This window comes from Anthonomus grandis, chromosome 1 (assembly GCF_022605725.1).
Source record: "Anthonomus grandis grandis chromosome 1, icAntGran1.3, whole genome shotgun sequence".
In the NCBI taxonomy this organism is placed as follows: domain Eukaryota; kingdom Metazoa; phylum Arthropoda; class Insecta; order Coleoptera; family Curculionidae; genus Anthonomus; species Anthonomus grandis.
This window is the reverse complement of record NC_065546.1, coordinates 6572695-6595907: the sequence shown is the minus strand read 5'-3', so window position 1 is coordinate 6595907 and position 23213 is coordinate 6572695. Positions and strand designations below refer to the sequence as shown.

At 31.7% G+C, this 23213-nt stretch overlaps 1 protein-coding gene across 8 annotated transcripts in view; it reads right to left on the bottom strand.

Annotated features, from left to right (window-relative positions):
- Nucleotides 1–23213, bottom strand: part of LOC126738992 (band 7 protein AGAP004871) — a 102630-nt gene that overhangs the window by 44901 nt on the left and 34516 nt on the right. Inside the window, exon 1 of one of the 8 annotated variants that reach the window (XM_050444989.1) lies at nucleotides 2081–2227. The exons of 6 other annotated variants lie outside the window; for them this stretch is intronic. In XM_050444989.1, the coding sequence (XP_050300946.1) occupies nucleotides 2081–2090 (10 nt within the window). In that variant the 5' untranslated portion in view covers nucleotides 2091–2227. Of the gene's footprint in view, nucleotides 1–2080; nucleotides 2228–23213 lie in introns of those variants that run through there. One more of the 8 variants, XM_050445068.1, reaches the window with a different exon arrangement.

Sequence of the window (23213 nt, the reverse complement as noted above, 5' to 3'; positions counted from 1 at the left end):
ATAAATATGGATAAAACTTAATGTATGTATTTTATTATTCTTGACACTTTTTAATATGAAGCTGATTAATTAAAATGCACGCTTTTTTTGTTAAGAGAATCTCCATGTCAATGCACCCATTCTTTAAAAACTAAAAATAGTCAATATTTAGGAATTTTAAAGGATCAAATGATCAAATATATGGGATAAATATATAGAAAGCACAAACACAAAACGGCGAAAATTAATTTATAAATTTTATCAAATTAGAAACTGTATGGCAATTAAAATTTTGAAATTGTTATACTTTGCCTTGGCTGTATCAATAATTAGATATAATTTGACAATATGGGGTGGAACTTATTCAGCAAGTTTAAATATTCTAAATATTATCCAAATATATCTGTTAACTAAACTCAAGGAAGTTCAAGTTATAACTATACAACATTTATATGTTAAATCAGTTCTTTTTTTCTATTTACAATCCAAATCACCAATTACAAAAAACGTTTGACCTGAATCACTTTGTATGTTATTCATATTTTCTGACTCAATGAAAATTCCCTATGGTCCCATTTATTTCATTATCTTGGAAGTTACAGCGGCCATTCCAGAATATAAATTGAACTTAAGCTTGTTAAAGGAAGCTTATATTACAGATTATATAGTAATGTTCCTAGATGTTAAATAACTTTATCACACTCGCTCACCCTATTGTCTCCTTTGTTAGTTCAAAAATGTTTTTTTGCCCAATCTTTGATTATCTTGTACAGTAATAATTGACATTTAAACAGGAAATTAATATTACCTATTTATGAAACAACTATTGCTATTCAGCCTTTAAAATTTGACGAGATAAGTTTATAATCAACGGGTCAATATTTTATTTCATCGCATCCAACTAAATAAGAAAAACAAAATATGTTTCTTTAATTTATATATTATCTCATTTGAGCAAAAAAACAATGTATTTTCAATAATTCTAGGTTGGTGAACCTTTAAAATAATAGCCTAGATAAGTATATGGGAAAAGCCATGTTTTGATAAGTAGGTACATACTTCATTGTTTTCGTTGGATCGATGAATCTCTAAGATAACTGGCTTTTCCTTGAGGAGCTACGACTATCAATGAAATTTTCTCTTGAACAAGAATATGCTCTTTTCAAGGTAGTGGTGGTTTTAGATGAAGAACCACTTAGGCTAATAGTATTTAGTAATACTAATTTCCAACACACACTTTCTTCCAGACACCATAATCTCAGGATCCTCGCGCTAGCTTTGAAATGCGTCTGTTTTATGAAGGATGAAGTGCAGAAATGACGAGTTAAATAATAATCTCTGTTTTGATTCCCCTTTGATTAAGACACTGTTAAGCTAAAGAGGTGAGGAAGCTCAACTTAATCCACAACTTTTCGATCAATCATGCATGAACTGGAGTGCTAGATCTCCCTGTATGTTTTGAAATCTGTTGGGTACTGGCCTATAGGCTTTCTTTGCGTTTAATTCTTATGATTTGTGTGTGGAACTCGTGGCGGTAAAATATCAAACATCCAAGGATGTGTCAGTTTATTCATATAGAGTGCTAGGCCTCGAAGTTAAATTATTTCTTTCGGTAATATATTAAATTGAAACTTTTTTTAGAATTATTTTTCGAAATAATTGAGATAAAGCCAATAAGTACAGTCCTGTTGCATCATATAATGCGTAACACACAAGTGCGTGATCAGGCACGCGCAAGACACAACTTTATAAAGCGGCGTGACAGGACCGTAATGACTTTCCTTTTTAATTTGGTGCGCAGTTTTCATTTCAAATATTTTTTTGTACCTTTTACACACATTGCATTGCTATAATATATCGTTAAAGTGAAGCATATGGTTCCTCTGATACTATAGCAATGGCATTTTTCTTTACTTTCAAGACATAGCTTGTCTCTTAAAGGCAATTTCAATAAAAAATATTAATAATAATTTATGGATAAGCTAAATAAGTTTGTTAAAGGTTCCCGCCCACTTCATGCCCATAACTTCCCTCCAAATCAAATCTAAACGCGCAATAAGAAAGTCGTAATAAAAAATGATGAATGAAACTAATCACTGACCTTCCTTCATCCTTCTTTAACTTCTTTTGCTTGTTACTCTGAGCAGCTTTTTTCCTGTGATACCTTTGACCTTTACTCACAACAAACTCGAGGCGTCAAAACATTGCTGCCGCTCGAAATCGCACACCTCCGAACGAACGCACAAACGTTTCTGTTCTGTTCTGCGGGGGCTGCACCTCCGAATATAGTTTTGAACGGGAGCGCCTGCGAGATAAGGACCAATAGACAACCGATTTGGATTCATTATTATTTTCCATACATGAAAATTGAACGTGACGTGCTTTATTGTAGGTCGATTGACACGGTAATTAATTGGGTCTATTATTTTATTTTGGATTGAGGATGAGGGGGTGTCGATTTCAGATGCGTTTTGACATTGTCATGTGCAGTGAGCGCTTAAATCCTCCTCTGATGCGGAAAAAAATATGTTTTCTCGTGTGCTGATAAATGGTGTTTTTCAGTTAAATAAAAGTGGGCAATATTTGCATTTGTATAGTGCATTTTACCATAAGTGTATGTTTAGAATTTTACTGCTCAGAATTACCACAAAACTCAGTTTTACTAATTAGGTCAATTACCGCTCATTCAGTATCTCTGAACTTAGGTGAAAACTATAGATGTTGAGCATATATGTATACTAAACAATAATTTTGTTTTATCAACAGCCAACGATTCAGTTTGGTTAACCTAATGTTCTGGGTTGTTAGATTTTAGTAGAGTCTTCGATACTAAAGTCACGAAATGTTATTAGCAAAACTTCATTATTTTTAATTTTTTGGTCATATTTAGCTGGTAGGACTCATTGCGTACTTCTTAATAAGAAGTTTTGCACTGAAAAATCAAGTTAAATGACACTGTATCTAGAAGTGTCTCGCAAGGTTTCATTTTGGATCTATTCCTCTTTTCTTTATATGTTGCTGACATGTTATTCTATAAAATATTTACTATAAACTCTTATCAAACACTCAACATTACAGCAATGTGCGGATGACTCCCAATTTTATCTTTCGTTTTTGAGCGAAATTCTTTCTATAGTCGCCTTCGCTCTGATCGTGCGGGTTTAAAGGTCACCACGTAATATGAATCAAATTGAAAAATCAGTGGCTGCCAAAATGTTATTTCCTTGAGAGTTTGACAATACATTGAACGCCGCCATGTGACATATTAAAGCCGCGTATACACCTTAGATCATAATTATTAACTGACGTGATGCCTTTAACGCCGTAAAAATGTCTGCGGAATACTACGTATCCGAGATTCGACATGTAAAATATACGTTGGTTATTTCCTTTCATAATGTGAAAAAGCCCGTTGGGTATACGCCTCATCGGTATATGCCTAGAATCCCCGATATTCTGCTAAGTTGCCAGACATAATATTTACTTTTTTTTTTTTTGAAAAATTATCCGAAATAGACGGAATTCTCAATAACAATTTTTCTTTACGCAATAATATCTAAATCTAAGCATTTTATATTTTTTATGAGAGCAAAAATGCCTCCCTAGCCTTTCATTAAAATTGTAAATAATTCATTTAAAAATGGTTGTTACCTAAATTTTTGAGAAATTAGTATACAATTTAGCATGACCCTATGTATGTGCATAACATACTAATTTGTCGATTTCAGGGCACAGCGTCTAATTTTTAACGATTATTTGATCTTGTTTTCTTCTTTGTTTATGTGTGATTGTGTTTTTTTTGTAATAATTATTGGGAAACTATACATTTTGGTATAATGACAAACAATTAATTTGTATTGTGTGTGATGCAGTGCAGTCAGAGACCAAAAAACTACTTTCTTTGTTTAAAGGCAAGTTCACGTTACAATCTCACTTTTAAAATGACATTTTAATTTTATGATTTATTATTTGTCGTTCGAGCCAATCTATACGTTGATGCACAGAAAAAAAAATGTGTACTTTTTAATCATACCTAAATAATAAACGAAATGCAAAAAGAAAACTAATTATTTTAATAACGAAAAAGAAAATAAGGGATTGCTCAGAATGTACAAGAAGAAGTAGCTAAAGCACTTGGAATTAGTTTAAGAATGGTGCAAAAGGTTGTATATGAAAACAAGAACAATCTTATTTCCAAGCAGGAAACAAAGTGTAAATGGAAGAAGCCGAAGACTGAAGATTTAAGTGAATGTGTAAAAATGAAGTAACAAATTTGACTAAAAAAAGAAACTAATTATAACTATCATTATCACTAACAGAGTCGGAAAACTCTTCGTCATTTTTCGAATCTTCTTCAAATGGAGCAATGATCAATGTTTCAACTTGGATATCGAGTACTTTTTCTCTCTTCCACCAGGTTCTAATAATGTTTTCTGTATGATCCACTGATTTTCGCCAATCGTCCTTTGTGATGTGATTCAATGAAACATTCCAAACAGCTTCAACCTGGTCAGATCTAAGCCCAGCACCCACATGCTTCTCATAATAAGATTTTGGCCCTGCCCATATAAGCTCAATGGCATTAAACTGACAATGGTATGGTGGCAATCTTAAAACTTCATGGCCATATTCACGTACTATTTCGTCAACAGCATATATTTTTGGTCTTTTCAGCGATTTTGCAATTAAAAGAAGTTCGGATTTTAGCATATATGGCAAGGGATTCTGATTTTCTTTTACTAACCATTCATAAATTTCGCTTTTTCTCCAACTTCCATTCGATTGTTTATTCAAAATTTTTGAATGATACGACGCATTGTCTAATACTATTAAAGAAGGTTCTTGCAAGTTCGGTATTAACTGTTCCTTTAACCATTTTTCAAACATTTCGCAATTCATATTGTCATGATAATCCATACTTTTAGATTTAGAAGAAAAAATTAAACTTGCACCTGGAACGAATCCCGTTGAAGACCCGGCATGTAAAATAATAAATCGTTTTCCCATATCCTTTTTTTCTTTTCACGCTTTTCACAGATTCATCTTGCCAAGATTTTATTCCACTCCCGTTTGAAAATATCCAAGTTTCATCTAAGAATACCACTTTACTTAACTTTGATTTTTCATTTTCTGTATATTGTCTTAAAAATCCTATTCGTTGGCTCACAATATTTGGTAGTTCACACAAATATCTTCTATTGCAGTCATTTTTATAGCGAAAACCTATGCTTTTAATTAATTTTGATAAAGCAGAAAGTCCAATTTCCAAAGTGCCGCGTTGCTTTAAAACATCCCTCAGAAATGGCAGCGTTATATTTGTTTTTAGCCTATATAGTTCATAAATCCTATCCCTTACTTCCATTTTTACACATTCACTTAAATCTTCAGTCTTCGGCTTCTTCCTTTTACACTTTTTTTCCTTCTTGGGAATAAGATTGTTCTTGTTTTCATATACAACCTTTTGCACCATTCTTAAATTAATTGCAAGCGCTTTAGCTACTTCTTCTTGTACATTCTTAGGCAACCCTTTATTTTCTTTTTTATTCTCGAAGTAATTAATAACATTAAGTACCATTTTTTTGGCTTGAGGATTTAGAAATCCACAAAAAGGCTTTTTCTTTTCCATAATTTGAAATTTAAATTATCTTGTGACAAATAATATCATCCGTCAATCAAAACGAGACAGGCATGTTTATTGTGAAAGTAATTGTTTTAGAACCACTGACATTTATCATTTTATCTTCTTTTGATACATTAACGCTGCATATATCTGTTTCGTTTATCTGTAGTTAAAAAACGTTGTTGCGCAAATTGAAATGAAACGTAACTACAAAAGTTTGTCGTTGATAATCCAATAAACCCGCACGATAAGAGCGATTTTGACTATAATAATGCTTGGTTGCAAAAATAATGCTTTTGATGTTTATTCTAATTTTCATACACAGATTCTAAATATTCAGCTACCAATAGTCAATTAAATGAAAAATCTGGGTGTGTATTTGGACAGAGGTATTAATTTTAATTTAAAACCAGATGCACTAAAAAACTATTAACCATCTAATATTAACTATTATTTATGTAATTTACTACTTTTTTCTATTTGCTATATTAATGTGATGTTTATACATGATCTTTATATCTGGTCTATCCGTTTTGCATTTAAAATACCATTTAGATATCATATTATACCCTTTATTTAAATAATAATCTTATTTTGAGTTCATTATTTTGTTGGGCATTACGTCACTTTTATAGTAAAAATTTATTTAGAAAATACCATCTTACACGCTCAAATATTGAAAAAAAGAAGAAAATAGACTTATTCGTGTATTTAGAAGAAATATAAACTCATATATAAGTTATCATAACGGACATACATACCGGTCGAAGAGTTGCTCCATAAAATTCATTATATTTTGGCATTTTAAATGCAAATTAAAGATTAAAAACCAGTGTATTATAAAGCATAAGTATCTGTGCGGTAATGTACGTTTTTTTTCTCATAAAAGTGCCACAATTTTCCTAAATCTGCATTGTTTACATTAAGCTGCCTCGTGTTCTGTGTTTATATACTCATGTGCTGCGTTCCAATATGCAGGTAGAAAAATATTAAACACCAAAAGCTTTAAATATTAGTGAAAGTGATAAAGAGGATGCAGAGTGCAAGATCTGCAAAAGGGAAGTTAGAGGTGATGACCAGGGGCTTTTCTGCGAAGGTAAATGTCAATCGTGGTATCATGTCTCCTGCCTAGAAATAAGCTCTCTGTATAAAAAAATCAAAGGCGATGTTGGCAAAATCCTATTATGGATGTGCGACTGCTGTAAAAAGGAACTTAAAGTGTTGATGACAAAAGCAAAATATGAGGACAACACAAAGAAAATGTTTGGAATACTGGAAAAACTACAGGGTAAAATTGCACATATAGAAAATAAAATGCAAAAAAACTGCGCTATGGTTCTGGAAAATGCTGATTATACACTCCTGGACAAAATTATCGCACCATTTGATTTTCAGAGATTTTTTTTTTTTTTAAAGATAAAAAAAAAATAAATAAACATTCTTAACTATGCATTATTTATTACCAAAAAAAATGATATTCTATTTAACAAAACGAGATTTAAGTAACTAAATTCAATACAAGGAAAAAACATCGATTTTCACTAACTTCAATTTTGATACAAAAATAAAAAAATAGACCCAAGAAAAACAATAATGAATTCTCAATATCGTGTATTGCCACCTCTAGCTGGCAATTTCCTGCGGAATGTTTTCCCACTCCTCACGAGCAGCATGTTCCAATTCAGCTAATGTTCGGGGAGGAGGATTTCTTTGCCGAATGTCCCAGGCATGTTCTATAGGATTCAAGTCGGGGCTACGGGGCGGCCAGTCTAAAGTGGTAATTCCCACACCATTAATGTATTCAATAACATCTACAGCCACGTGAGGGCGAGCATTATCATGCATAAGTAAGGATTGAGGCGCAAGAAATTGTCATCTCTTTGAGAAGTAACTCTATGTCGTTCTTGTCCTGGTCTTCTTGTGTGGGTTCGAGTCTCCCGAAACCGCTGCACAGCTCGTACTGTTGTGTGATGCACGCCTAAAATGCCAGCCACATAACGGTAACTTCGACCTTCTCCAACTAAAGTTACTGCTTGGACCGCTTCATTTTCAGTTAGATGACGTGCCGTTCTCTCCATACTCAATAAAAAGGACGGTTTATGTTTCACAACAGTTGTTTTAAATTATCACCTTAAAACGTACGAAGTACTACTGAAACTGTTCGCTTTAGGTATATATGTAACGAAAAATGCAAAATAAGGAATTTAAATGTTCAGATAAATTTGACCTTGAATACCAAAATAGAGCATAAACATAGTTCTTGTCCAGTTCTGCTTTTTGTATGTGAAAAGATATATAACTGTTTTAACTGATATTTATTTTTATTTACATTTTCTTGACAAAATAATCAGTGGTGCGATAATTTTGTCCAGGAGTTTAGGTCTAAAACTACAAATAAGGATGAACCAACAAGGAAAAATATACCTAATATTTTGTTAAAGCCAAAACAGACACAAGATGCGAAAAAAACGTTTTTGGATCTAGAACAAAAGATTAAGCCTGAAGCTCTGGGAGTTAAAATTTCAAGTAGGAAGGGGCTATCAGAAGGTAAGATTATAATAAATTTTCCTTCTAAAGAAGACCTTATTGCTCTTAAGACCTCAGTAGAAAAAAATCTTACTGAAAAATATGATATAGTAGAGACTAGTTTGAAAACCCCCAGAATCAAAATACCAGGTCTTGTAAACAAGTACACAGATAGGGAAATTGAAGATATGATTAAAAAGCAAAATAATTTTATATCTGAGAATGATTACCTTAAAGTCACATTTATTAAAACGATTCTAAATAAAAACACTATGACTATCTATGCAGAGTGTGCACCTAAAGTTTTCCATCATTTTATGTACACTAAGAAGATTTATATAGGATGGGAGAGACTTAGTGTGTACGAAGATATTAGTTTGTTAAAGTGTTGGAACTGTCAACAATTTCATCACAAGGGAAATTTATGTACCCACAAACAAGCTTGTAGCAGGTGTTCTGGGGAGCATAATGTCAATGACTGTCATATCGTATAGTAAAGTGGTATAGTATAGTAAAGTGTAAAAACTGTGAACTGAGTAATAATAAGTACAAAACTGCACACAAAATAAATCATGAGGCTAATGATCCACAATGTCCGAGTTACCAGTACCATTTGGCACGTGCAAAATCTAAAGTAAATTATGGATAACTTTGATCCTAGAAATTTTGACATCGACAATATTAAAGAAAACACACCCGAACGTATGCTGGTAACTCCGAGTGATCTGTCTGGTCATATAAGTTGTGATAAAAGACTGTTAAATATAATGCATTTAAATATCTGTGGGCTAAAGTCAAATTTAGACAATTGATTAGTATTTATAACTTCATATAATCTCATTTCCTATTGTGATATAATAGTTCTCTCAGAATGTCATAATTTAGATACCACAAATGCTGTCAATATTCCTGGATATAGAATATATTATAATGAGGCACATTACATTTCATTTGATGAAATAGTTATTTACTACAAAAATCATCTAAATCCTGTATTTTCAAATAACAAACTGCAATCAGGTCGTACTGTCACTACTATGAAAATTCGCATAGATCATCTGGATTATAATATATTCTCTACCTACCGATCCACGTCAACCAATGTACTTAAATTTTTGGATGACCTTGATTTATTTTTTAAAAATTGTCAAAAATCTAACATAGATCTGTTTTTTGGGCGACATAAATATAGATTTGTTGAAAAGTAGTGATCAAAAAGTTATAAAATACCTAGTCTTAATGAATTCAATTGGATTTGTTTCCATGTGTAACAAAACTACAAGAGAAATTAGTAATACTTCGATAGACCATATATTTATGAGAAATAAAATGAAAGCCAAGGTAAAAAAAGCCACAACATTTATTATTAACCACGACATTACTGACCACCTGCCTATTATGATAGATATCTCAAATCAAGACAAAGAAAATATAGACAGCACTGACATAAATACACTAACAAAAACTGATTACACACGACTAAGACATGAAGCTGAGTTAGTTGATTGGAATGCTATTTTAGCCATTATTGATCCAGAAGAAGCTTGCAAATATTTAATAAACAACCTCACTGACATAATAAAAAAATCTGAAATAAAAACTAAAATAAAACTAAAATACAAAAGAGCAAAACCATGGATTTCAACTGGGTTAATTGTTTCTATTAAAAAAAGAGATAAAATGAAAAGAAATTTGAGATTAAATCCTACTGACGAAAATAAGTTAGAATATACTAATTACAGAAATAAATTAAAAAGGTTAATTACGGTTACCAAAAATGAATACTATAAAAATCAAGTTTTTGAGCATAAACATGACATTAGAAAATTGTACAAGTTAATTAATGAGGCCACAAATCAAAATGACAAAAAACCACAGATATTACAAATTAAAAAGCAAAATATGATTCTGACTAAAAGCAATGAAATTGCTGATTATGCTAATGATTATTTTGTTAATATTGGTGCTCAAATTTCTGGTGCCCTTAATATCCCAGAAACGCTAACCCCTATAAAAGAATCAATTCCTAACTCTATGTATTTAAGACCTACAAATTCAACAGAAATAGTAAAACATATAAATTCCCTTAAAAATAATTGCTCCCCTGGTATTGATCAAATTACTTCTAAAATAATAAAACTTCTATATTTAAAACTTAAGGATCCAATTACACACATAATAAACCAAATTTTCAAAATAGGCATTGTACCATCTTACTTTAAGGCTTCTATCGTTACACAATTCATAAATCAGGAGATAAACTCGATATAAGAAATTATAGGCTAATAAGCGTTATTTCAAATTTTGCTAAAATTTACGAGAAATGCCTTAAATCACGACTTGTTGATTTTTTGAATACCATTGACGGCATCAATTTGGATTTCTTGAAGGTAAGCGGACAACTGATGCAATGTATGAATTGGTAAAAAATGTTACTGGTAATTTAAAAGTAGGCAAAAAAACGACAGCTCTATTCCTGGACTTGCAAAAAGCGTTTGATAGCGTATCCCATTCCCGCCTCATTAATGTCCTTGAAAGAAATGGTGTGCGGGGACCGGTTTTGAGCATCTTTGAAAATTATCTCGCAAATCGTACTCAATTTGTCAAAATAAATAATATATTAAGCTCTCCCAAAAAAATTAAATATGGCGTGCCTCAAGGTACCGTTCTCGCACCAATTTTATTTATTCTTTACATAAACATACTTTGTAATCTTAATGTGGGTGGGAAAGTTATAGCTTATGCTGATGACACAATAATAATTTTTTCGGAACTTGGGAAGGTGTGAGACAAAAACTTAAGGTTGGTTTCAAAAAAACTAAAGATTTTCTGGATACATTCAAACTAAGTTTAAATATTTCTAAAACATATTATGTAGCATTTTCACTTACAGCAGCAAATAGACCAAATTTTAGCAACATTAAAATAAATGATAACAATTTAATAAAAGAGCAAAACGAAATAAAATACTTAGGAATTATTTTACATAACAATTTAAAATTGAACCAACATATTATATATATTACTAAAAAAATCAGATGTCTAATTTACAAGTTTTATTTGCTTAGACAGTTCTTAAACAAAAGAAAATTAATTGTAGTGTATAAGGCACTTGTTGAATTGTTGCTTAGGTATGGTATGTTGGTGTGGGATGGTATGTACAGTATGAATATGGAACAGTTGAGGGTTATACAAAATTACATAATTAAAATCACTTAAAAAAAACCAAAACTCTACCCTACTCACATGTTTATAGAATCATGTAATAGAAGTTTGTAATTATGTCCATTTAAATAATAAATTTAGTTGCACCATCATATCACATAACTATCCTACAAGAGGTAAATCAAACCAACTACATATTTCTATCTTATGTAAAAATACTATGGTACAACATTTTGTAGATGATTTAGGGCCGAAACTTTACAATTTGTTACCTCACAACATAAGAACTATAGAAATCATGGGTACATTTAAGAAGAAATCTAAAGAATACATCTTATGTAACATCTTAAATTTTTTAGAAATCTTTCAATAATAATAAAAAACGATGTACCATAAATCAAAATTAAATTTATCTTGTGTATTATAAATTTATTAAGCGCGTCAGAAGTAACTAGAACGTTTAGAAAATGAGGCAATTGTTGTAATTTTTAGAGTATTTGTTGTATTTTTCAAGCACATACAGGTACTGCGTACCTAGGTGCTAATATTTATATAGCTTTTCTATTTTGTTAAAATTCGATGTAAATTACTTTATGTTACTGTTTAAATATTAAATTAAATTAAATATTAAATTAAAAATATCTTTAACGATGCCCTTATATTTAATTTAATCTACGTTCAATAAGTCTTATAAATACCATAATTTACTTGATGTATAATAGATTTTTTTATATATGGGGTGTCTCGGAAAATGTGAGAAATCTCGCAGATTCAGGTAGAAAATAAAAAAATAATATGGAACTTTCTTATAAAAAGATTTCCCATAGGCACTCTTGTTCATTATCGATAAAATGAAATATTTTGGAGAAAAAAAAAAGGAATCACTGTTTTTTTTCAGCGATGCGACAGTTATTCAAACAACAGAGAAGTTATATTTTAAGTTGTTTAATCTGAAAAAGTACATGTTTTTTAAAAATGCACTATGGTTCTTAGAAAGGGCCCTTAACCAAATTGTTTAAAGAATGTAATAAAAAAAGAAGAAATTAATCAGCTGTATCGAGACTATCTATTCTTCTCTAACTCGTGTGCATGGAATATTTCTATCCTTTTTTAGTTCAGAGTTTTCGGAGTGCAATCCCGAACCCACCTAGTGTCAATGCGCAGGCATTGGGCTTAAAACATGCAGAAATCGGTTTGATTTGTCTTTTCACGCTCATACCAATGCACCAACCTCAAACAAAAATTCAAAACTCGACAGATTCGTTCAAACCCAACATTTTTGTACAAACAGGATGTTTCCTCTTTAACGCACAAATTGTTTGCGCAAAACAGTTTGTACAAACCAGTTTGCGCAACATGTTGGCGCGTGAAAGGGGGCCTTATAAGTAGGTTCGACCGAGATCAGTTTTACAGAGAATCTTGATTCTCTGTCTATTTTCTCTCTAAGTCTATTTTCCTCTTCTTTTTAATATCAATTGATTTTTACTATAAAAGTGGCGTAAAATCCAACAAAATATATAAATTTATATTTCGTGCAGATAAAAAAAATATGTTCAAAATAATTTCTTTAAAAAACAGAAATGGAATGCATAATATAATTTAAAATAAATACAATTAATGTGTTAAAAAGACAAAAGAAAGAAAGAAAGAAAGAAAATGTGCTATATTACGTAAGAATAATCTTGTGTACAAGCATCCTACAAGCTAAAAAAACAAAACACAAATACAATTTCAAAAATTGACAAAACAATGAACAAAATTAAACACAAGAAGACAAAACTTTTTAATACTTAATTTAAATTAACATACTTAAATTAAAGATAACTAAATAAAACAATCAATTACTAAATAAAGGTTTTTAAAAAACTTGTTGACAAAACTAGAGAAGAAAAAAAGAAAACTTTCCAACATGTCCAAGGTTAAAACCTATCATTAAAAAAGTCATCCAGGTTATAATATGCCTTAGCCAATAAAAGCGACTTTAATTCTCTTTTAAATTTCGTAACATCCGATATATGTCTAACACACAGAGGAACATGATTGTAAATTTTTTTACTTATGTAAATTAATGAGTTTTTGGTAAGTTTTTGGTAACTGGTTGTAACTAGAATATGGTTGTTTAAATTTTTTTGATAGGGCTATGGTATTATTATTATTCGTTTTTAAAAGGGCCTTGCCGAACAGGTTTGCAACTATGCTAACGGTTTTGCAATTGAGGTCTGGTCCGATTCATCATAATGGGTTATTTATGATAAATTGTTGATTATGTTTTAATTTTAATGATAAATAAATTTACCTTGAATTTGACTCTAAATAAAATAAGGCTTGCGACTAAAGACCAAGCAATAGACACATTTTTTAGACTGCGGTTATAATTATCTATATTATATAGATTTCCAGTTACAGATGTAAGCAGCCAAATATAAAGAGTAATCGCATAATAAGCATACTTGGAAAACCAAATGCTAATTTAGCATTCAAGCCTTTAAAAGGCTTGGGACGATGCAAAGAAACATTTTTTTGACTTTAATTGCATTTCCTTTATATATTTAAAGTTTAATTTCAAGCTAAATGTCACCATTGTAATGCGAAAGATTAAATATAAATAAAAAATTAAATTATTCAGTTGGGCTGTGCTAGCTAGTGGCATATTTTTATTTAAAAAGTCTGTTCCATAAATGGTGGTTGTAATCTTGTCAATAACGGCTTAATCGTAGATGGATTTTCAAGTAATAAAAAAATTAATTCATTAATTGAATGATCTTGACCAACAGTGTATTGCAATAATGTAATATTCCAGCCTTAAATGTAATCTGACTGCAAGAAAAGCATTGAAGAAACTGGTAGAATGCTGATACCAGGATCAAAGATCAAGAAAATCACGTAGCATCATGTTCAAATTAAATGCTATCATCAAATTGTTTTCAATAAACTAAGTTATTTCTCAATATCTAAAAAAATTAAAGTCTTCATCGAGATTTATATATATATCCAACTATTGGTCAACAAGGCTTGTTAAGAGGAGATTATTTCCAAAAAGCTGATAATTACTGAGTCACTTTATGGCAAACGAGTAGGAAAAAGATGGTCCAATGTTACATAATATAGGAATGCCGTGCCACGTCTAATTATATAAAAAAAATTATATAAAAAAAAATAAATAAAATTTTGAAAAAAAAAGGGAGTTATTTAGTAAAAAATAGTATTACAAAAAAATTAATATGTGACAAATGTAAAAGTTGTCGAGGCAAAAAGGTGGTTAGAGGAAGGAAAATTATGGTGATATATTTAGATACAGGCAGAAGATTGCATTTAGACTAAAAGGTAATCAAGAATCCGATTTGGAAACAGGTAATATACCGGGTGGTACGTCGCCGCGGGGAACATAGGAAAAACCCATGTAAATTTTAAGGGGGTCAATTATTGGCTTCCCTGTACATTTTATAGAAAAAATTTAAAATAACTTTTTGAAGAGACCAATCTCGCGAACCCTTGTGCAAAGTTTCAAAACAAAAAATTTTAATAAGCGAATCTTGAATTCTTCAATAATTGCAAAATTAGCAAATTTTCGGTTCAGGTAAAACCAAACGGGCACCAGTAAAATGAATATTGTCACTGACGTGAGGAAAAGTGTCAATAAATCAGTGACAGTAGATATTTGAAAACAAGTATGAATTATTTAATCGACGAAAAAATAGCCATAATTAAGTGGCATTATGCGCAAAAAAACATTTTTTATAGCAATATCTGAAATGTTTTCAGTTTATTTCCTTACCAAGCCCATTCCGTCCATTTTAACTATTAAACGGATTGTCAATAAGTTCGAGTCCAAAGGTACCGTAATAAATAATTGTAAATGTTCAACTCAGGATATCGAAAATAGAGCCGAAGAAAGAGAGAACAGAGATCTTAATATTCTACTGAGTGTGGAGGAAAACAAGATGGTTAGTACGAGGGTTCTTGGGCAAGAGGTAAATAAACATCATACAACGGTATTGTGCACTTTCAAAAAACACAAATAATATTCGTATAAATTCGAAAAATATCAAGAGCTGCAGGAAGGAGATGAAGAGCGAAGAATGGCATTTTGTTTTGAAATGATGGAAAGAGCAAATAATGATAGGGATTTTTTAAGAAATATTTGTTTTACCGATGAATGTACATTTACCCTCAACAATGAACCAAATGTTCAGAATTACCGGTATTGGACCATGAATGAACATCGCTTTGTTCATACTGGGACACAATATCCCCAAAAAACAAATGTATTCGTTATAACCTAACAGCTGAAATCTATTTGGAGTTATTTCAAAATCAAATTGGACCCGCCTTGGAACAAGTTGTTCGGGAAGATCAAACGATCTGGTACCAAAATTTAGCAACTATGCCATAATTTAACCGACGTATATCTTACGGTTTCCGAGATCCCAATGATGAGGGTCGAATTTGGGCCACCCTGTATATATATATATATATATATATATATATATATATATATATATATATATATATATGCACATATACACTATCGGACAAAAGTAGAGAAACTTTTTAAATTTGCGTTTTATTTGAATACTTCAAAACTAATGCAGTTCTACACATAATGAAAATCAACAATAATTGTTAAGACTTAATTTGTATAAAGTAAAATAAATTGTAGAAGAAAATTCTAAGATTTAATTTAATTAAACAAAATATTTATGAGACAAAAGTAGAGAAACTAAATTTTATTCCAAAAGTACAAGTTATTTCTTATTTCTATCTTAGAAAAATTAATAGTAAGTAGAGTATCCCTTATTGGCAATCACCTCGCGGCATCGATTTGGCATGGATTCCAACAGTTTCATAATGGTTTCCTCTCCAATAGAATTCCAGGAATCTTGTAAAACTTTTATAAGATCATTTTTATTACTGATCTGATGTTGCCTTACACGCCGGTCTAGTTCCTCCCAGAGGTTTTCAATCGGGTTAAGATCGGGACTTTGCGCAGGAAAGTCCATAACCCTAATATTTTCCGATAAAAACCAATCTTTGACAACCTTTGATTTATGTTTGGGGTCGTTATCTTGTAGGAATATCCAAGTCAAAGGTAAATTATCCTCAGCAAAGGGTAGCTTTACATTTTGTAGGATGTCTAAATACACAAATCGATCCATGATACCCTCAATGATGTGTAATGGTCCTGTACCGAACCCAGAGAAGCAACCCCATACCATGCAGGAGCCACCACCATGCTTTACCGTAGGCTGTGTATATCTTGGATCGAATCTTTTGCCTTGTGGTCGATGTACCCATGAGATTCCATCGGACCCAAACAAATTGAACTTACTTTCATCAGTAAAAAGAACTTTTTTCCAGTCGTTGGTTGTCCAATGCAAATATTTTTGTGCAAAGTTGAGTCGGGCCTTCTGATTCTTCTTGCTAATAAACGGCTTTTTAGCGGCTCTTCTACTAAATAATCCTCCTTCCCTCAGTCGTCTTTGTATGGTCTTAGAACTAACATTAACACCAGGTAATTCACTTAAAATTTTATTTGCTGATTTGTGAGGATCAGACTGGGCAATTCTTTTTATCATCATTTCCATGTGTTTGGTTGTTTTTCTTGGGCGGCCACTTTTTTTAATGCTTTTTGTTGAATTTCGTGTTTTAAAATTAGAAATTGTCTTGCTAACAACGGACTTATGCAAATTAAGCGTTTTACTAATGTCCACTTGTCGTATACCACTCTTGTGTGCATGAACTATTTTTCTACGAAGGTCTTCAGACAAATATCTTCCGCGAGGCATGTTGATTAAAAAAACTATGCAAAACTATCAACAGAACTCACGTAAAGCGAACTAAATACTAAATTTGGACGATTGATATTTAGGTTTCTCTACTTATGTCCATCCGAAAATATTTGAATTCTTTTATTGTAAATAAACAACTGATAAGAGGCATGTAAAATGCGGTAAAAAAACGCAGTTGTTGAGAAAGTTATGTTTTCTGTCACGTTAATAACGTTTTAAAAAACTTTTATTTTGACAAGCCGCGATACAGTGTACTCTAAGCAAGAACGAAGATTACCTTAACTTAATATTACAAGTGATTATATAGACTAAATAATGCAAATAAAGCATGAAATACAATATAACTGAGTAAGCATATACATAAGCAAATAATATATATAGGGTGGCATAATTGTGTACATAACTCCTCCCGCCTAAGTCGAAAACAACAGGGATGGTGTGTTGTTTTTCGAGGTACCAGGGGTAGCATCTTTTTCTTCAGCTTCTTCTTTGTCTTGAAGTTCTAGTTCCTCTTCGGTAGACCTTTTCTTTTGGATAAGTGTGTAGATAGCGAAGACTATACAGCATATGGCTAGTATGGTTCCAAGAGTTATACTAAAGCTCCAGGCTGCAGGGTGAATTCTTTCTTCTTCCTCTGGAAGGGGTTTCAAGATATTGGAGCGTTCTGCTAACGATCTGATGTGGTTGAAGTCGATTGAATCTAGTTGGATTGTTTCCTCTGGCAGCCGCATTTCCAAGTCATTAAATGTTACATCCGGTAGATGAAAAGGGTTGGATCTCAGGATATCCTCTTGATTCCAGAATTGTGATCCTAGTAAGCTTATACCGCATTTATATGGTATTTCTATTAAACTAGGTGTATCAATAAAGAATATTTGCTTGTTTTGGCATGTTTGTTGTGCTTTTATTTTGGTGCTAGCAGGAATAGCTAGAACATATTGCTGATTTATGGGATGGATAATAGGGGTAGTTACGTTAACTTTAAGCAGCTTGCAATTTAGATTTTCTGCTTTTCTTATGAGGGACGTAGTACAGTCATCCACTTGGGGTCCTAGGGCATTTTGACAGACGTATAGGTCTTCAATCAATGGGCAGGCCTCTTCTTGATATTGGTGTAGATCAGTGCCAATTATAAGGTAAGGAAGTTTGGGAATTATAATGGTTTGGTTTGTTGGAATAGCAAACAGGTGGAAAAGTTCGAAAGTTTCTTTTATAAATATAGGAAAATGAATAGCAAAAATTATTTTATCATTTGAAAAACTTACTTGAAGTCCTGTTAATTGATAATAATAATTTAAGTCGCTAAATGATATTAGTCTTTCCTCACCATAAAGGGTAGTTAGATTCAAAATTATTTGTTCTAATTGGATAGCTGAAACTACGGTACTATGTAAGGTATTGAGTTTAGCAAACATTATCGCATCCTCTAAATTGTCTAGGAAAGTAATAAAACTTTGACAATTTATAATTAATTGACTTATAGTGTTTTGAAGTTTTAAATATATAGAAAGATCATTAATTGTTTTATTCATTTGCTTTTTGAAAAGGTCAACATGATTTTTTAAAGAGTTCTGGTTTTTACTTAAAGTATGTATGGTGTTATTGTAACTGTTAATTAAATCTTTTGTTAATGAAATTTGCATATTTATTTCTTTTTTATATGTATTTTGACTATAGCGTAATTCTTCAATTGCTTTGTCATATCTTTCTCCATCATCGGAGTCTAATGTACCAAAAAGCCATTTTGACGTTTTACCTAATATATTTACTAAGCCTCGTTTTTCACGGCTATGTGGTTTAATGTTATTAAGTTTAGTTTTGATTTCATTAATAAAGTAGCTAGCGTGTTTAAGCATATCTAATGTGTTAATATGATGTAAAAGCAAAGCGTTAATAATATTTGTTTCATTACAAGCAGCAATTAAAATTCTAAAATTATCTTCTAGTTTAGTAAGCTCTATAACTAATGGTTTAATTTCTACATAATGGAGGAAAGTATGTTTACTTTCAATAATTCTCGCATTTCCTAAGTGAAATGGGAATAAAGGGGATTTGATTGGGGTTATGATAGGATTAGTCGCTATCACTGTTGTCGATAATACTTGTAGGAGAACTGCGAAGCTCTTCTGAAGTGTCAGGAGGTTCATTATTTCTAGGGAAAAGAAAGTGTTTTTTAGGTTTTTGTATCATAGATTTATGTACAACTTTCTTGTTTTTAGTAATGATTTTATTACCGATATCTTCTTGAACGTATTCTATTTTCTTGCGCGCTTTATCTTTAGTTCTCGAAGCGGATTTATCTGTTACATAGATTTTTGATCCTGATGGGATATCTATAGGGGCTTCTCTATTTTTATTCTGTTTTTCATTTAAACGTAATTTAGTATTAAGAGATTGATTATAGATTTCGTCATAGATAATTTTTAATCGGTCTTTACGATCATTAACATATTTATTTAATATGATCTCATCTGTAAGGTCAAAAGGGTCTAAAGCGTTTGGACGTCCATTTAAGACATCAAAGGGTTTTTGTTTAGTAACACTATGTACAGAGAGGTTGTAACCTGTAATCGCGTAAATCATTAGTTGTTTCATTGTCGCATTTGGGAATTTAAGTTTTAAAACTCTAATGTGATCAATTAAGGTTGAATGGACTCTTTCAATAGGACTATTGCTATTTGAATTTCCGGTAGTAGTGAAATGAATTTTTATTTTGTGAAGTTTACAAAAATCAATTAATAGGGAAGTTTTAAATTCTGTGCCATTATCACAGGTAATCTGATGAGGTAGTCCATGATGACTTATAAAAATTGCTAAATTATCTAGAACTGTAATTGCGTTGCAACTAGGTTCTAAGGGGTAAGCTTGGGCGTAACGTGAAAAAACATCTATTATAGTTAGGAATTTTACGTTAGAAATTTGGAAAGTGTCCATGTGGATGGATTCTAGAGGTTCTCGAGGTGTGGGTGTTAATGAAAATTCTATTTTTGGAGGATGGCGGTCATACTTGGCTTGTTGACATATGTCACAATTGTTTATATACTGTGTGAGGTCTAATTTCATATTGGGCCAGTAATATAATTTTTTCAGTGACATCATACATTCATTAATACCTCGGTGGCAAGTTTTCTCGTGATGGTTCTTTATTAAATTCGTTTGCATTTCTACATTTACTATATCGTTTAAGAATGTATTGGAGATTACTAATTTGTAAGAGTTATGTTTAAATGTTTTGGATAAGATTACTCCTATTTTATTTCCTAAATTGTCAATTTCAGATTGTTGTATATACATGCAGTGTACAACTTTAGGATCGATATATTCTCGGAAAAAGTATACAATTTCGTTTACATAGTTGCTAGTCAAAGTTAAGTGATATCTAATTTTGTTCTCAAAATGTTTTGTTTTAAAGGCACAATATTGTTTATTTGTATTGTGGGTAATTAGAACTTGATGATTGTAAGTATTTAAACAATTTTCTGTTATAGGTATATTTAATATTGGGTCATCTATTGCTGAGTGAATTGTATCTCCATTTTGTGGACGTTGGTCACGAGGGGGTAATATTTGTATATCAGAAAGAATTTTGATTTTATTCGATTTTGGTTCTAGGTCTAAAGCAGGGTTAAATAGATCTGGTAATTGATCTAAATCATCTAAAGTAGCGTTTTCATTTGCAATGTATTGATCAATTTCTTCAGTGATGTCTCCAGGGCTTCCAAGTATAGAATCATTTTCCATCATGTTAATCTCTATTCTGGATAGAGCATCAGCATTTGTATTCTGGGTTCCTTTTTTGTATTGGACTTCATAGTCGAATTCTTCCAATTTTAGTCTCCATCGTACCAATCTAGAGTTTGGCTCTTTTAGGTTGAAGAGGTATTGCAGGGGTTTATGGTCTGTGACGATTATAAATTTTCTGCCAAATAAATAAGGTCTGAAATGTTTTGTAGCCCATACTATGGCTAAAAGTTCCTTTTCTATGGTCGAATAATTACATTCAGCTTGGTTTAACGTTCTAGATGCGTATGCAATTGGAAGATCCTGTCCTATTTTTCCTTGACTTAATATGGCTCCTATTGCTATATTTGAGGCATCTGTGGTTAAAACGAAGGGTTTTCTAAAGTCTGGGTATTGTAGTATAGGATCGTTACATAGCAAATTTTTACATGTTTCAAAGGCTTGTATGTATTCAGGGGTGTGTTTTATCACTGCTCCTTTCTTTAGGCATTTCGTGAATGGTTTTGTTAATTTCGCAAATCCGTTTATAAAGCGTCTGTAGTAACCTAAGAGTCCTAGGAATGATTTTATTTCCTTTGGTGTTCTCGGGATCGGGAATTTCTGGATCGCTTCTATTTTTCTAGGGTTCGGTTTAACTCCGTCTTTTGTTATCACATGTCCCAGGAATTCAACTTCTGTTCTTAGGAATTCAGATTTATCAAGTTGAATTTTCAATCTTGCTGTTCGTAATCTTTGGAAAACATGGTGCAAGTTTTTTATGTGCTCTTCTAGGCTTGCTGAAAAGACAATAATGTCATCCATGTAGACTAAACAGGTTTTTCCTTGAATATCTTTCAGTACATTGTCCATGATTCTCTGAAAGGTGGCTGGTGCGTTTTTTAATCCGAATGGCATTCTTACGTATTCATAATGGCCATTTTCCACTGTGAACGCTGTTTTCTCAATAGAGTTTGGTGCCATTTCTATTTGGTGGAATCCTGATGATAAATCAATTGTGGAAAAGTATGTACACCTTCCTAGTTTGTCTAGTATATCATTGATGTTTGGCAGAGGGTATCTGTCATCAATTGTTTTAGAGTTGACTCCTCTGTAGTCATTGACAATTCGCCATTTTTGTTTTCCACTTGCGTCAGGTTTTTTACTTACTATCCATATTGGACTACTCCATGGACTTTGGCTAGGTCTTATAATTCCATCTTTCAGCATTTTGTTGATTTGCTTTTGGACTTCTTCCTTGTGTATGAAAGGGTATCTGTATGATTTTGAGTGTATTGGGATTTCATCATGTGTTTTAATTTCGTGTTTGATTTTATTTGTAAATGATAGTTTTTCAGTTTCTTTATGAAAAATGTCTGAGAATTCTCTGATTAATTTAAAAACTTTTGACTTTTCCTCTTTATTAAGATGATCATGTCTTATAAATTGGGTAATATCGAGATTCTTATTAGATGTAGTGTAATTATTATGGGATATTTCTGGGTGTGAATTAATTAAATTGTCTAGGTGAAAAAATTCAAAATTATCTTTATGATAATCTGGTAAAATCTTACAGTCAATTGGACTCGTTAATTCAACAGTAATATTTTCATCTGTGTTATTCTGAATATCAACACGTGCAAAACCATTTTCTGCTGTGCAGAGCGTTTCTGGTATATATAAAGAGTCATTTATTGTTCCTTCAGGTATAATGATGTCAATAGTATCATATGTTGTCACGGGTACTTTTGTGCTTAGAATTTCGTGGGCGTTGACCGTGATTTTAAATGTTGAGTCAGGCTCGCGATATCTGAATGACAAGGTCGTAATACCGTCTGACTTTATCAGCCTTTTATGATATAGGTCAATGTTAAACATAAATTTAGTTAATTCTCGAAGGCCTAAAATACCGTCATAATAGTTATGAAAATCATAGAGTATAAAATCGATCGAATCGTTTGTTTGCAATTCTGCAAAAGCTGGAATATTGGCTTTATAGAGAACTTCTTTTTCTCCAACTCCGGTTTTTAATATCGATGAAAATTGATAGATTTTGTCAGGAAAATATTTTTCAGCTATGGAGGGTCGTAATATTGATGGATAACAGCCAGTATCTATTAACAGTTTAATTGGTGGGTTTTGAATTTCGATATAAGGGAGGCTATTAGTGACTTGTGTATTTACTTCATATGTTATGTTAGGGTTTTCGAAGGGTTGGTAATAGGAAAATTTTCATTTTCTATTTGTTGTTCTGGAATAGGGAATGCATTCTCATCGTAAGAATATTCTGGTCCATATTCAAAATCGTTGTAATCTGTTGATGTACAGGGGTCATTTCTATTTGTTTGGTAAGAATTTAACTGATAAGGATTTTCAGTATTATTTCCATAATAATCATCATTATCTTCACTGGGGTG